Source organism: Lissotriton vulgaris, chromosome 6 (genome assembly GCF_964263255.1).
Source record: "Lissotriton vulgaris chromosome 6, aLisVul1.2, whole genome shotgun sequence".
In the NCBI taxonomy this organism is placed as follows: domain Eukaryota; kingdom Metazoa; phylum Chordata; class Amphibia; order Caudata; family Salamandridae; genus Lissotriton; species Lissotriton vulgaris.
Genome location: NC_141694.1, coordinates 1026982696 through 1026997442, shown reverse-complemented (window position 1 = coordinate 1026997442; position 14747 = coordinate 1026982696). Strand labels below are relative to the sequence as shown.

Below are 14747 nucleotides of genomic sequence, written 5' to 3'. Positions count from 1 at the left end.
CCGTCTTCTTGGTAGTGCAAGCGAGATCTGCACTGATAATTCGTTGGCCAATGCTTTTGTTCTTTTTCATCGCAAACAAGGGCCTTACAATAGGGCATTCCAATTGTGTTAAAAGGTGCCAATTCTTTAGAACCATCTGACTGAATTTGTGAATGTGTGAGCCAAAGGTGGGTACACACACTAACTGCTCCAAAGTAATTTTTTCTTTCTTTACAAGTAGTACCTCTGGTGGTGTATACCTTGCCCTCTTTATGGCATGTTTCAGCATTTTTCTTGGGTAACCCCTTCCTTTGAGTTGATCACAAAAGGTTTCAGCGTGTAATTACACTGTGGTTCAAGCCCTGACGAAAAACCCTAAAGTCACATTGGGATTGGAAACGCGCCAGCATTTTCCCTTCTTTTCCTATGAGGGACAGTTATTAAAAAAGACTTTGGAGAGGGTTGTCACTATAAACATATCCCTGCAGAGCCACTAAGTTCCCGTTATTCCCCATAGGTAGCTTGTCTCTAAATAGAAGCCAAGTACATGGCCCTTTGAGATAGCTCATGTTTACACAATATAGACTGGTGTAATTATTCACAAGGTTTTGAATGCATTTTTTACAATTCTGTTTACTTTTCGCATTATTGTTCACTTGTATGTCTTATATTTTGTCTGAAAAATGAGGATTGTATTTTCCGAATGCCATGTTAATGAAATGGTTGCATTAAATGTTTTGAATAACACAAAGTAATGAAGTAGGGTGCAGTGACTGGATGCACTGCTCCTCAGTCTGCTGAAATGATTAGCAGCCTCTGAAATTGGTGGCCAGGTTATTTCTTTTCTATAAACTTTATCTCACGTAAGCACTGACTTGAAAACGCACCATTTGCCCACTCATTTTCCAAACTTTTCTGGGGGGGAAACCCCCCGAACCCTCCTTAGTTCATTCGGGCGCGCTCGCCGCAGTGTGCTCCACCACTAATTGTATGCCCCGCCACTTTCAAATGTCACCAGCCGCTACTGAGGTGGGGTGCTGATGCCAAAACAAAGGTGAAACGTATTGGGAGTGTGGAGTGAATGACAGCTGAATGAGTACTGATAATAAGTATAATTTTGAATGATGGTTTGCTTTTAGCTGGTGCACATGCAGTTTGTCTTTTTGAATTAGTTTGAATTTCCAGGCATAAGAGGTTGTCCAATGGAGATTAGCCTATGTAATGTCAACTCTCCAGTAAATGGTCCTCCTCTACGACTGGACCTCCCCGCAGCCGAAGGTCAGGTGCAGTGTTGGAGGACCTTGTGATGGTTGGGAAGTGCAACTATTGTGGATCCCAAACCCAGGCTGCTCCTCTTGATAGCAGAATTTCTATGTGAGTGAGCAGTTTGTGTTGGCAGGAGATTTGTGTTGCAATGTGTGTTGCTAGTGGATATTTAACTATTGCATTGCCTGTTTCCTGCCCCCCATCCTCTCTTATCAGCTAAGCTAACACAACAGCAGTAGGTACCAGTGTTTCAGCTCTATGAGTGAATACCTGAGAAAACGATATGTGGCAGCTAACGTATAACACTAACAAGCTTTTTAAAACTGTTTGCCAGTCCAGTGACTAGAATTGGGCAGACCATAGTTCTTCACAATTTACAAGGGAGGTTCCATTATGAAACGATGGCAAGTATCTCGGCGAGTTTACTCTTTGTGAAGCAAACTAATAAATTAAATGACAAAGTGTAGTTAGGGCATTCTTTTGAACATTTTATCATTGGAGCATAAAGGAAACTGAATATGTCAATGTCCGGGCTGCCAAGGTTGAGCCAGTCAAAATAGAGTTGGAAGGTGTCTGTGTGCCCGTTCCCATCACGACGATATTGTTGTTGTACACTTCAAGGGACTAATGGTTTGGCCACGTTAAGGATTAAATTGCGCTCATAAGGGGCCGCACCCACATAATTCAGATTTAGAGCAAACCCTGCTCTAATAAGACCTACTTTAACATTACATTTGTGTAGGACACTTGCATACCTTAAACGTTTCCTTTTTATTGTTATGGATTATAATTGATGCAATTACAGTACAAATTGATTCTTTTCTATATAGATATATGTGTTGTGTCTACTACGTGAATTTATTTGATTTAGTTCAATGAGATAGGTTACTGATTTATCTATTTAGAAATTCATTATGTCACCACACCAGACACCACAAACAGAACAGTCACGTGCATCACAGACACAGTATTGAGGTGCGTGGTGTTGTTGCATATGTTTTTAATTCGGCTGCGGTCCGGATTTATTTCTGTTGCGTGTCGCAGCAGCCTCTATACACTAATGTTACAGAGATGGTGTGAAGCCTACTGGAACAAAACGCAATGAGCTCATGATGAAGGTCTCTGGTGGCATAGAACACGGATATTAATTTTGATCGTATAAATATATTATTGAATTGTGTTCTATATCCAGAGCTGAGTGAAACAAACTACATGTTATCTTATCCAGGTTCAAGCCCGTCACCGCCAGTCTTTACCAAGAGCAAAGCACAGGTTTCACTTACCCTTCCATTCTTTAATTTCAGCAATTCTCCGTCACATCCAGAGGTGACCTTCATACCTCACTGGAGACCTGCAGTCATGGGCCAATTCTCGAACAATCTGTGTCCTCTGCTAGCAGAGACAATCAGGGTTGTAAGATGCCCACTCCCACTAACCTGCTGTGAGTAGGTGGTTACTCCAGCAGGTACTACGTTCGAGGTAGTCGCTAAATGCACCTTAAGCATGAGAAGCATCTAGGCTGCTATGCTGGAGGCACATGGACGCCTAACTTGTGCCTGTTATTATTTCATCATTTTGTTGCTCGTCCATGATAGAGGAGTGCCTGAGAGATGACCTTGCACACCTGCATCCTGCCTGCTTTACCCCAACGGATGGCTGTCTCTGCTGACCCATTGGTCTGGAGTACTATTGCTGCCATGCACATAGTGGATTGGTTCCAATTCGGAGGATCTGTCTCATTTGCAATTAGTTACTGTTTCCTTCCATGTTTTATTTGTCATTCTCTGGAGCCATATGTTTTCTTGGGTAAAGTTAATTCAATTTTTCAGGCTATGTGGCTAACAAGGATTGGATTCCGTGCCCAAGGTCCGACACACCCATGTATCTCTGTATTCTAGGTGAGTCCTTGCCAGCTGAGACTGACTAAGAGTTATTTACAATGTTGAGTAGATGCAATCAGATTTGATCCTTCTGTGGATGGAGAACTTGGCAATAAAGAGCAGAAGGTGGTTAGAGCTTTTTATCCGCGGGCTCCCATGCCCATGACTTTTGATTCTCAGTCGATTTGGGGCACAGAAGGGTTCTTGAAGTACTACAGTAGTGCAGGGGCTGCATGGTTTTACGCATAATTATGAATTTGCCACTTTTTACACTCAATCCATCAGCTTTTAGAAGGGATAAAGTTTACCCTTTGTAAATCAGGTCTCTGAAAATAAAAGCACTGTATGTGCCGACATATTTAATCCCGTTGATCCCAATAGAGCTTACCCCGAATGGAAGAAATAAAAGAACATTTTGGGGTGCTCCTACTCGAAACAATGTTCCATTCCCACTGCGTGACACTGGGAAAGAAGAACGATGGATCGAAGTTTGTCTGATATTGGTTCAAGCACACTATTAGTGTGGTTCGGGTAGTGTTCCACCAGTCCACTTTCTATTTCCTCTGCAAGTCAAAAGAAATCAGAATTATGTTTCATAAGCCACATTGTCATGGGGACCCACAATGTCTGTTCTGATGCCTGATGCGAGTGCAGGTTTTAGGTGTGTAACCAACCTTCCATGGGTCTGGAAGACACAGCTTGGGTGACTCTGTGGAGGGTGTTTATTAGAGGGTGGTGTGCTTGAAGAGAGATATGAGCATGCTCCGCCTCTCAAATGCCCGGGCTGAAGTGAAATGCCCCCCCCCCCCCACACCATGCCTCACTCCGTGACCGTGAGAAGAGCCTAGGGCTGGAGTCAGTGGGAGAGTGTTTGGGAGGCCTGGCTGCACCATAAAGCGGATGTGCATTGCTCTGGGTCTGATTCTGCATGACGAGCAAATTTTTCTGATCTGCAAAGGCCATTGTTGTGAAATCAATACATACATTTGGCTCCGACCTGTATTTGCAAATATGTATTTATAGTAGGCTAGGTGGAGTGAGTGAGTGAGTGTATGAAGCTCTGTGGTAATACTGAATAAGCAGCTACCTATGTTATGCCATCTATTAATGTAATAACTGCGCTTTCACAATTGTAATTGTAATTGTAATTGTGCTTGTAAAGCGCATCATTCATCCTGGGTAGGATATCACAGCGCTAAAATTGCTAGAGTCTGTGGCAAGATGATACAGGAGTTTTAGGGGGATTTGTCAAGTTTGGGGAAAAGTAGGGTTTTCCATTTTTTCCTGAAGGTGAGATAACAATCTGTGAGCCTAAGATCTATAGGCAAGTCATTCCAGATGTTCGCGGCCAGGTGGGAGAAGGAGCGACCGCCCATCCTAGTTCTCTTTACTCGAGAGGTGGGTGCTCTTGCTGTATATTGTGAACGGAGATTCCGGTTGAGTACATAGAACTTGATCCTATTTTTTAGAATGCTTGGGCCAGTGTTATGCAGTGACCTATGTGTAATGCATAACTGGTTGTCAGTCAGTCAGTCATTATACTTTTATTCGACACATGTATCATAAAAAGTACAAACATAAAGTACACACATAATTATAAAAACAGTTCATTATTTACAAAAATACATATGAGAGTTATGTGGAAAAATTGACTTGATGAGCATTTTTTAAAATCTTAGTCCTAATGATCCAGGCACATGATAAGAACTTTGCAACCCCACAAATAGTAACCATAGAAGAGGTGTCAGAGATAAGAATACGCAAAGCTGATTTGTAATCTCTAACACCAAGGTTCTTTAGTACTGGTTTTAACCATTTCTTCCTAGGTAAGATGTATGCCTTACAGGCAAAGAAAAAGTGGCCCAATGATTCTTCGTGATTTATACACCCTGGACACATTGTATCCTCTTCCCTCCTATTGTTCCATCTAGATGTAAAAGTTTTGAGGGGCAATGTTCCATGTCTAAATTTAAGATATAAAGTCCTTTCCCGAGGAATCTGAATAAAGTCCAAAAACAATTCCAATTTTAGGGTGCATTTATGGGTCAAAAAAGTCTCGGTCAAATGTCCCCAGTTTGGGTTCTGTAGCGCCTTGGTCTCTATCCAATCCCAATATAATTTTTTAACCACTTGTTTTGGTGGAGGTGATTGGGATACCCAAGCGTCGCTTAAACCCAAACTTACTACAAGCTTTTTTAAAGCATTTAGCCACTTGATTTTGCCTGAAGTGTTTAATTTTAGCATTTCATCTAACACAAGGGCATAGTTAGCTAGTTCGGGGGTCCTCCTCAAACGAACCCAATATAAGAGGGGACGGAGCTGGAGGATGTCCCGAATAGACTTTCTACCCAGGTCTAAGAATAAAGGTTTGAGTGGGGTAGAGGATGGAAGCGACACCAAGTCCCTCATAAACTTGTTCTCTGATCGGACGTGGTCGTTGGTATTCTCATTGCCCCACAATTCCGAGCCATAGACAGCTGAGGCAATTGCTTTCCCCTCGTAGACTGATAAGGCAGGGGCAACTGGCCTGCTTACAGGGAGACGTTGGTTTTTTAAAATAGTGCCGGAAACCCTTTTAAGATTTAAAATCATTTTACATATATGGGGTTCCCATTTCAAATGATTATTAATCCTAACACCAAGGTAGTCAAACTCATCGACCACCTCTAAAGGAGATCCATTCAAGGTCAAGTGGATATTCCTATATTTCCTCTTGGCGGTCATAACCATTAGTTTAGTTTTGGTTGTGTTTATTGTAAGTCCTCGTTCCTGACAAAAAACACTAAACTGATCAAGAAGGGTTTGGAGACCTGTGGGGGTTTTTGATAAGAGGAGGGTGTCGTCGGCAAAGAGGAGGGATGGCATTTTCTCCCCAGCCACAATGGGGGCATCGGCCGGTGTATCTTGCAGATGTTTCACCACTCCATTTATAAAGAGGGAAAATAAAGTAGGGGCCATCATAACATTTTGAAGGATTAGCTGAGTCTTACTTTTTTCTATTGCAGACTGCCTTTGCTGCCGCATTCTGGACCAGCTGCAGTTTTGTGAATAGGTAGTCTGCCATGCCAACGAATAGAGAGTTCCCATAGTCCAGTTTGCTTATCAGGAGTGACTGGACCAGTATTTTTCTGCATTCTACGGGAATCCATGGGAAGACTCTTCTTAATATTTTTAGCAGTGCAAAGCTTTTGCCGCATAGGATTGGGACGTGATTTTTCATGGACAGGGTATTATCGATATGGACTCCTAGATTTCTGGCGGTCTGTGTTGGAGTGGGGGGAACGCCTAGGGCAGCTGGCCACCAGGTATTATCCCAAAGCTGTTGGGCTCCACCGAACAGGAGGATCTCTGATTTCTCGGCGTTTAGCTTTAAGCAGTGACTGTGCATCCAATTGGGCAAGTCAGTTAGGCAGTTAGCAGCCTGTTTTTGGTGTTGTCCTTGCTTTATTAACCTTCCTGCTTTCTCAAATTTGCTTGAAAATGCACGATTTTTCTTCTCTATTTGCAAATTTTTCTCGGGGGGGGGGGGGGTCACCCCCCCAAAACCCCCCTTTTGGGGTTCGGGCTCGCTCGCTGCGGTGCAGTATGCAAATCAGTTTGCGCCTCACCACTTTCAAATGTCACCTGTCGCCCCTGTTCAAATAACAGGCACTGAAATAACACAAAGACCAGAGTATACTGACGCCAGGCTCTTGGGAAGTGCCGCCTATTGCAGGCATTATACATTTCGCCTTGTAGCGAGTAGATAGACTCAAGTGGACAGCCTCACAGATTAACAATCAAGACTTGCATTTTCAGTTATACGCCAAACTGGCAACGCTTGTTTTAATTGTTTCATGCAATGTAAATGATGGTATTAATGAAAAGCAAATGTGAAACTTTCACTAGTAGCCTCTGGCTTCTACATGTATATTTTAAAAAGTATGGAAATTCGGTGTGATTGTAATGCCCATCCCAAAAAATCGATTGCTTTCAAATAGACATTGGAGAGAGTGTCACAGAATACAGTAGTAATGATTTTGCTAGACATTTTTTCATTATTTTTTTGACTTAAGGTGATTAATGTGCAAGGACAATTTATGAAGCATTCTTTTCCTACTTTCGTAGTCTGGGTTAGGTTGTATATGAATAGTGTCCCGTTTATCCACCTGGAAATGTGACGTATATGAAAAAAGTTGCGTGAATGATCCTTTACATGTTTTTCTGATAGGCTTGAACTTTTTTTTGAACAGACTAGAACTACCAAAATGATATGTATTTTTGTCTTTAAAAATAAGTGACTAGTACAAGTAATTTTCTTTTTGTTAATAGGATATCTAATTACCAATCCTGACACTGTTGTCCGGATTTATAAAGAAGAGTCCTGCGCCCTGGATCCAGACAGAAAGGCAGACATCAGGGAGTGCTTCCCTTGTGAGTACAGCTTTCAACACACATTGGCAAAGCTCATTCTTGTATTGTATTTTCATGGTTTTTGCAAAAATGTATTGTTCAGGAAGTTGCCGGGTGTTCATAGTCTATTCAGCCAGTGGTTAAAATGAGTGCATTGGAAAAAAATGTGAAAGACACAGTCACAGACAAATGAATGAAATGTGGCTGAAAATTCCTTTAACTAGGAAAGCAAGAAAGAATGGAAGATAAGGATACAAAGGCAAACGGAAGGGAAGAAAGGAAAGAGAAAGAAAGAAGTAACGAAAGAAAGAAAAAGAAAGGAAGGAAGTAACGGAAGAAAGAAGGGAAGAAGGAAAGAAGGGAAGAAAAAGCAGGCAAGAAAGAAGGATAAAAAGACAGGAAAAAAAGGAAAGAATGAAGGAAACAAAGCAAGAAAAAAGGAAACAAGGAAAAATGCAAGAAAGAAGGGAAGAAAGACCGACAGAAGAAAGGAAGAAAGAAAAAAAAGAAAAAATGAAAGAAAAACAAAAGAATGAAAGAGAAAGCAAGAAGGAAAGATAAAATGAAAGAGACAGAAAGAAAAGGAAGTTAAAAGAATTGAAAGAAAGATTAAAAGAAGGATGGAGAGAAGACCAGCGTGAAAGAAAAAGAAGCAAAGAATGAATAAAGAAAGAAAGAAATAATGAAGAAAAGAAGGGAAAGCATTTTCTAAAAAGTGAAGCAATTGCTACTTGTTAAACTTGATAAAGGTTTATTGTCCTCCTGTGCAAAGTTTATTAAAGAACAATTGGTGAAATAAAGTCCAGAATAGATGTGTTCTGAAGAATTGCCTACTTATGAATTCAGGAAAAAACGCCGTAATAACCGCTTTCTTAACGACTTAGAACACCAAAATCTCCGGGCACTGAATGGAAGATTTCCGGCAGACTCCCCTCCAGTCAACTCCTTCTACTCGACAAAAACAAGCTCCATACTGCATTATACGTTCGCAAGCCTCGCACTGTTTCCTCACATCTTGAGGTTTAGAATGGGCGACAAGGGCGATAGCGATCATCGCCCCCAGGAATGTCACATAAGATGAAATACGCCAATCCCGATCAGGCCTGACACAACACCGGGGCCGATTTATCTCTTGAACCAAAAGAGGATCAAATGCACGATTATTAATTTGAACCGTCAAGCCGAAACTGCTCTTCAACTCTTCGATGCCCAAGCATCCACTGCAGTTGGGCATATCACCCACTGGGCTCAGTACACGGCAACACTGTTACAGAAGCTCGCAGTCAACTACCCCCCAAAAGTCAACTTTTGCACAGAGGGTAGCAAACACAATCTAAACAAAGATCACAGAGCTCAACTAAGGAACCTCAAAAGATCAGCAAACACGACTCTACGCAAACTGAGAAAAGCTCCTAAAAACACTAGCATACGAGTAATGCTGAAACAACAAAGAGCAGCGCTTAAGCGATTTAAATGGATCACCAAAAGAAAGGGCGATAACGAAGCATGGGCCAAACTCCTACACGACATCAATATCAACAACAGCACCCGTTTCTGGGAAACAGTAAATGGCTTCATGCGCCCGCAGCACAAAGAAATAGGATCCCATATCTCTGAAGAGACCTGGACAAAATATCTCTCCAGCCATTTTGACGATGACACAGAGCACCAAGGAGCTGACATGGGGATTAGTAATAGCCCAGAGAGAATTGGGAAAACGGGCACGCCAGAGTCAAGGGGACAGGCCTTCCTAGGCACCAACATCACCCACTCAGAGACAGTGAGGCGCCGGCAGTCAGACTTAATCAAAAACAGATAGCAAAAGGCAGAAAAGTAGGCGCCCCGGGCCCAAACGGCATACCACCTGCCCTGTATACAGCAAAGAATAAAGAGTGGTCCGACATCATGCAACAACTATTTTTGGAAATTAGATTATCAAACAAAATTCCAGAATCCTGGCAGGGTTCGACGATTGTATCTATCCATAAGAAGGGAGATAAGGCTGTACCAAACAACTATCGCTTAGTAGCCCTCATTGACAACGAGGCGAAATACTTTGCCGGCACTATATTAGAGGAGCTTACACTTTGGGCTGAGTCAAATCAGATAATTCCGCTGAATCAGACAGGCTTTAGAAAAACAACTGGAACATCAACAAATATTCTTGCCATGTCAGTAATTATTGATGCAGCAAAAAAATCCAATATTCCCTTACATCTGTGCTATATTGACTTCAGCGCCGCATTTGATAACATAGAGAGAGGCAGACTTTGGGGGAAACTAGCGCAATGGGAGCCTACCGCTGCCAATTCTAAATATGCTAATGCTCCTCCACACGGACACCTGGGTGCAGGTGAAATTAGGAAGTGGCACTCACCTGTCCTTAAAAGTACCAACTACTAAAGGCCTGAAACAAGGGTGAGTGCTTGCACCAACCTTGTTCAATCTTTTTATGGCGGATCTATCGAAAGCGCTCGATGCCTGCAATTCTCACTCCCCAAGGATAGGTGGAAAAACCTAGAGCAATCTTCTGTATGCAGACGACGTTGTGCTACTCAGTCACACTTATATTGGCCTTAAACGTCTTCTTACTGAAATGCAGAACTACGCCAAGGAAAACAATTTAAAAATTAATCTTAGCAAGACACGTACAATGTCTATAAACGCCAACAAAAAACAATGCAAGTGCTGGCTGCTCGGTGACACAAAAATTGACCCAGCTCGCGAGTATAAATACCTGGGAGTCATATTTGATAAAGAAGGCTCTTTCGCGCTCCAGAAGCGGAAATAAGAAGGAGAGGCGCACTGATTGCTTTGACGATGAAAAATCTGGCAACCAAACTGATGGGTCTGACCATGACCCCGCTTCTGAAGGTAATCAAGGCAAAACTGCTGCCCTCAATCACTTATGGCAGTGAGGCAATGAGGGGAAGGGACTCCAAGGATCTGGACAGCATACAGGTGAAGGCCTATAGAACAATGTTCTCGCTCCCGACTTCTACATCTCCAGCTCAAATAAGACTGGAGTTCGGCCTGCAGAAACAAGATCTAGCCAGGGAAGGAGCTTACGTCATTTGCTGCCACAAATTAAGAAGCACTACCAAAACACACTAAACTCTCTGTTATGGAGTGATATACAAAGCATAGAAGACCCTTCAGAGGAAAGAAAGTACCTCCAGTCAGCTTTGGAGGTCACCAAACTCTCCTTGCCAGCGCTGAACACCTTCACTTCCAGATCCACACCGACCCCAAGACCACACTCAGAGGCACCCTCCTCTACCGGCCTCCAGGTCCCCGTGCACAATTCAGTGATGACATCACTGACTTTATCACCCCACATGCCCTCCCCTCCCAGGACTACATTCTATTGGGAGACCTCAATTTTCACCTGGAAAAGAGCAATGACAGTAACGCCACCACCCTTCTGGACAATCTCACCAACCTCGGACTCCAACAACTTGTCAATACCCCCACCCACAATGCAGGTCACACACTCGACCCTATCTTCACCTCCAGCAAACATGTCTCCTTCAGTCACACCACAGTTCTCCATTGGACGGACCACAGCTGCGTTCACTTCATCTACAATAAGACCACAACCCACAACCATCCTCAACCTACTCTGCGAAGAAACTGGAACAAAATCACCACCGACCAGATCTCCTCATCGCTTCTTCAAAACCCCCCTGCCCACTCATCGAACGCCAACCAAGCAGCCACTAACCTCACTCAATGGCTAACCAACAGCGCCGACATCCTAGCACCGTTGAAAAAACGCCAAATCAAACTAGGCAGAAAAAACGCCTCCTGGTTCAACGATGATCTTAAGAAATCTAAGAAACTCTGCCGCTCCCTCGAGAAGGCCTGGAAAAAAGACCCAAACACCAGCACCAAGGACGCCTTCAAAAACGCTACCCGCATTCACCACCAACTAATCCGGTCTGCCAAGAAAGCCGCATTCAAAGACCGACTAGATAACAACGCCCACAACAGCAAGGAATTATTCAACATCGTCAAAGAATTTACCAACCCCTCAGCCAACTCCAACGACATCACCCCCTCTCAAGCCCTTTGCGACTCCCTAGCTTCGTTCTTTCACGACAAAATCGCAGACATCCACAACAGCTTCGACAACCAACCCGGAGACCAACCCACCCAACCTTCTGCCGTACCTTCACCCCCCTTGAACATCCTCAACGACTGGAACCCAATCTCCACTGAAGACACCATCCGCCTGATGAACTCCATCCACTCAGGATCCCCCACAGACCCTTGCCCTCACCACATCTTCAACAAAGCAGACTCCATCATAGCACCACACCTCCGAGACGTCATCAACTGCTCCCTCAACTCCGCCACCTTCCCGGAAAGCTGGAAACAAGCAGAACTCAGCGCCCTTCTGAAAAAACCCACAGCTGACCCCACCGAACTCAAAAACTACCGCCCCATCTCGCTCCTTCCATTCCCGTCCAAAGTCATCGAGAAAGCTATCAACAACCAGCTCGCCGCCTTCCTCAAAACCAACAAATCCCTCGACTCCTCACAGTCCGGCTTCCGAGCTAAACACAGCACTGAGACCGCACTCATCGCAGCAACAGACGACATTCGTACTCTACTGGACAATGGAGACACAGTCGCCCTCATCCTCCTTGACCTCTCCGCAGCCTTCGACACAGTCTGTCATAGCACCCTGCTACAACGCCTCAGAAACATCGGAATCCAAGGAAAAGCACTGGAATGGATCACCTCGTTCCTTACCGGAAGAACTCAGAGAGTCCGCCTTCCACCATTCAAGTCAGAGGCCACTGAAGTCATTTGCGGCGTGCCACAAGGATCTTCACTAAGCCCCACCCTCTTCAACGTATACATGAGCCCCCTCGCGACCATCGCACGCCAACACAATCTCAACATCATCTCCTACGCTGATGACACTCAACTGATCCTCTCACTCACCAACGACCCGAACACCGCCAAAACCAACCTACATGAAGGAATGAAAGAAGTAGCCGAGTGGATGAAGCACAGCCGTCTGAAACTGAACTCAGATAAAACAGAAGTCCTTATCCTAGGTACCTCCCCCTCCGCCTGGGACGACTCTTGGTGGCCAGAGGCCCTTGGAAAAGCACCCATCCCGACGGACCACGCACGGAACCTGGGCGTCATCCTGGACTCCTCACTCTCAATGAACAGACAAGTCAACGCCGTTTCATCATCTTGCTTCAACATTCTTCGCATGCTCAAAAAAACATTTCGTTGGATCCCAACCGAAACTAGAAAAACGGTCACCCACGCACTGGTCACGAGCCGCCTGGACTACGGAAACACCCTATACGCCGGTACCACCGCAAAACTCCAGAATAAACTCCAACGCATCCAGAACGCTTCAGCCAGACTCATACTAGACATCCCGCGTAAAGACCACATTTCCGGTCACCTGAAAAACCTCCACTGGCTCCCCGTCAATAAGAGGATTACATTCCGCCTCCTAACCCACGCACACAAAGCACTTTACGAACTTGGACCCGAATGCCTCAACACACGACTTTCCTTCTGCACCCCCTCCCGCCAGCTACGATCCTCCAACCAAGCCTTTGCTACTGTACCTCGCATCAACAAAACCACCATGGGAGGAAGATCCTTCTCCTACCTGGCAGCTAAAACCTGGAACTCACTTCCCACTCACCTTCGCCTCACTCAGAACCACCTAGCATTCTGAAAGCAACTTAAAACTTGGATATTCGACAAATAATTCCCCTCCCTTCTTCAAGCGCCTTGAGACCCTCTGGGTATGTAGCGCGCTATATAAATTATTTGACTTGACTTGACTTGACTTGAGATCTGGGACAAATAGCTTGGGCATAGCAACTTCAAAAAAATAGTCTGGAAAAATGTCAAATCACTTTCCTTACTAGAGGACAAGGTCTTATTTTCAAAAAGATCACATGCATGGATGACTCTAAACTCCTACAAATCACTAATGCCACAAATATACTTTAACCAGGGGTACTCCAGAGCCATAAAAATGAGACTTAAAAGTACAGACTAGGGATTCTGCCATACTCGCGGCACTTACCACCATGGCTGAGGAAGGATGGCAATGACACCTGCAGGCTATGTAACTCGTGCAATGGTGACATCCTTCACGTAATCTGCTTATGTGAAGATTTGCAACAAGCCCGTCAATCGCTTCTCAAAGACCAATTTAAGCAGAGAGGGATTGGTACCAGAAGGCAAGAGGTGCTTGTCTGTTTGAATCCATCAAATACGCAACTAAACTGCAGATTTGTGAAATTCTTGAGAGTGGCCGAACAGAGAATGCCAAAACTGGCGGAGAATACTACAGAAGTAGGCCGATCAACAGATGGACACTGAATGTCATCTTACTGAACATGAATGTCTAGCACTAGTTCTACATCGTTGAGCAAGAAGAGCCCATGGGGCAATCACAGTAACTGGCTGAACAGGACTAGAGCTTTCTAACATAGAGTCCAGGACTACAGATAGTGAAAAAAGGAAAGCTCTCTATCCAGCTTTGCTGAGGTTCTTCATAATTAATTTTCTATTTTATGACCTATTTTAAGTGTTTTATAAGGATTTTTTAAGAATTTTGATACCTGTGTTGCAATGGTTTTAATTAACTACGCAAATAAAATTTTTCTTCTTTCTTTTTCTTCTACTTATGAATTCACATGTATAATATTGAGCATAACTTAATATAGAACCATTTCAAATAGACGAAATCTGTTATGCTGTGAAATAACAGCAGTCAGAAAAACAAAGGAGACTCCAAGAGGAATTTACAACAGCATTGACAGGAGACAATAACTGATAACACGAACTGTGGCCTGTGCTCATATCTGGTAGAATAGGCCTGCTTTCACATCAGGCTTTAAACAGAAAGGCACCACTAGCGTAATTATAAAGTAAAAACAAAAACACTGGCACTGAAGGGAACTATTGTGTGCTCTCCTTTATGTTGATGTTCTCCATTGTCAAAGAACAAAATGCAGCCACTCAAAATGAAGTTACCAATGGCTGAAGTAGGCTAACCCTTTGCCCCATGCTGTATGCTGTAGGAGACATAAGCTAAATGTGAATGATACAAAAACAGACCAATAGAAGAAGAACAGTGGCTGAAAGCCCCTTTAAGTATATTATACATATACCTTTAGTAAATTCAAAAGGTCTTGGCTAACACCAGACCTAAAAACAATGTGGTGGCAGCAAAGA

At 43.7% G+C, this 14747-nt stretch overlaps 1 protein-coding gene across 2 annotated transcripts in view; it reads left to right on the top strand.

Annotated features, from left to right (window-relative positions):
* Positions 1-14747, top strand: part of LOC147708367 (uncharacterized) — a 493742-nt gene that overhangs the window by 309899 nt on the left and 169096 nt on the right. For both annotated transcript variants that reach the window (XM_086927092.1, XM_086927091.1), the window contains exon 3: positions 7437-7538. In XM_086927092.1, coding sequence (XP_086783218.1) covers positions 7437-7538 — 102 coding nt within the window. The remainder of the gene's footprint in view (positions 1-7436; positions 7539-14747) is intronic.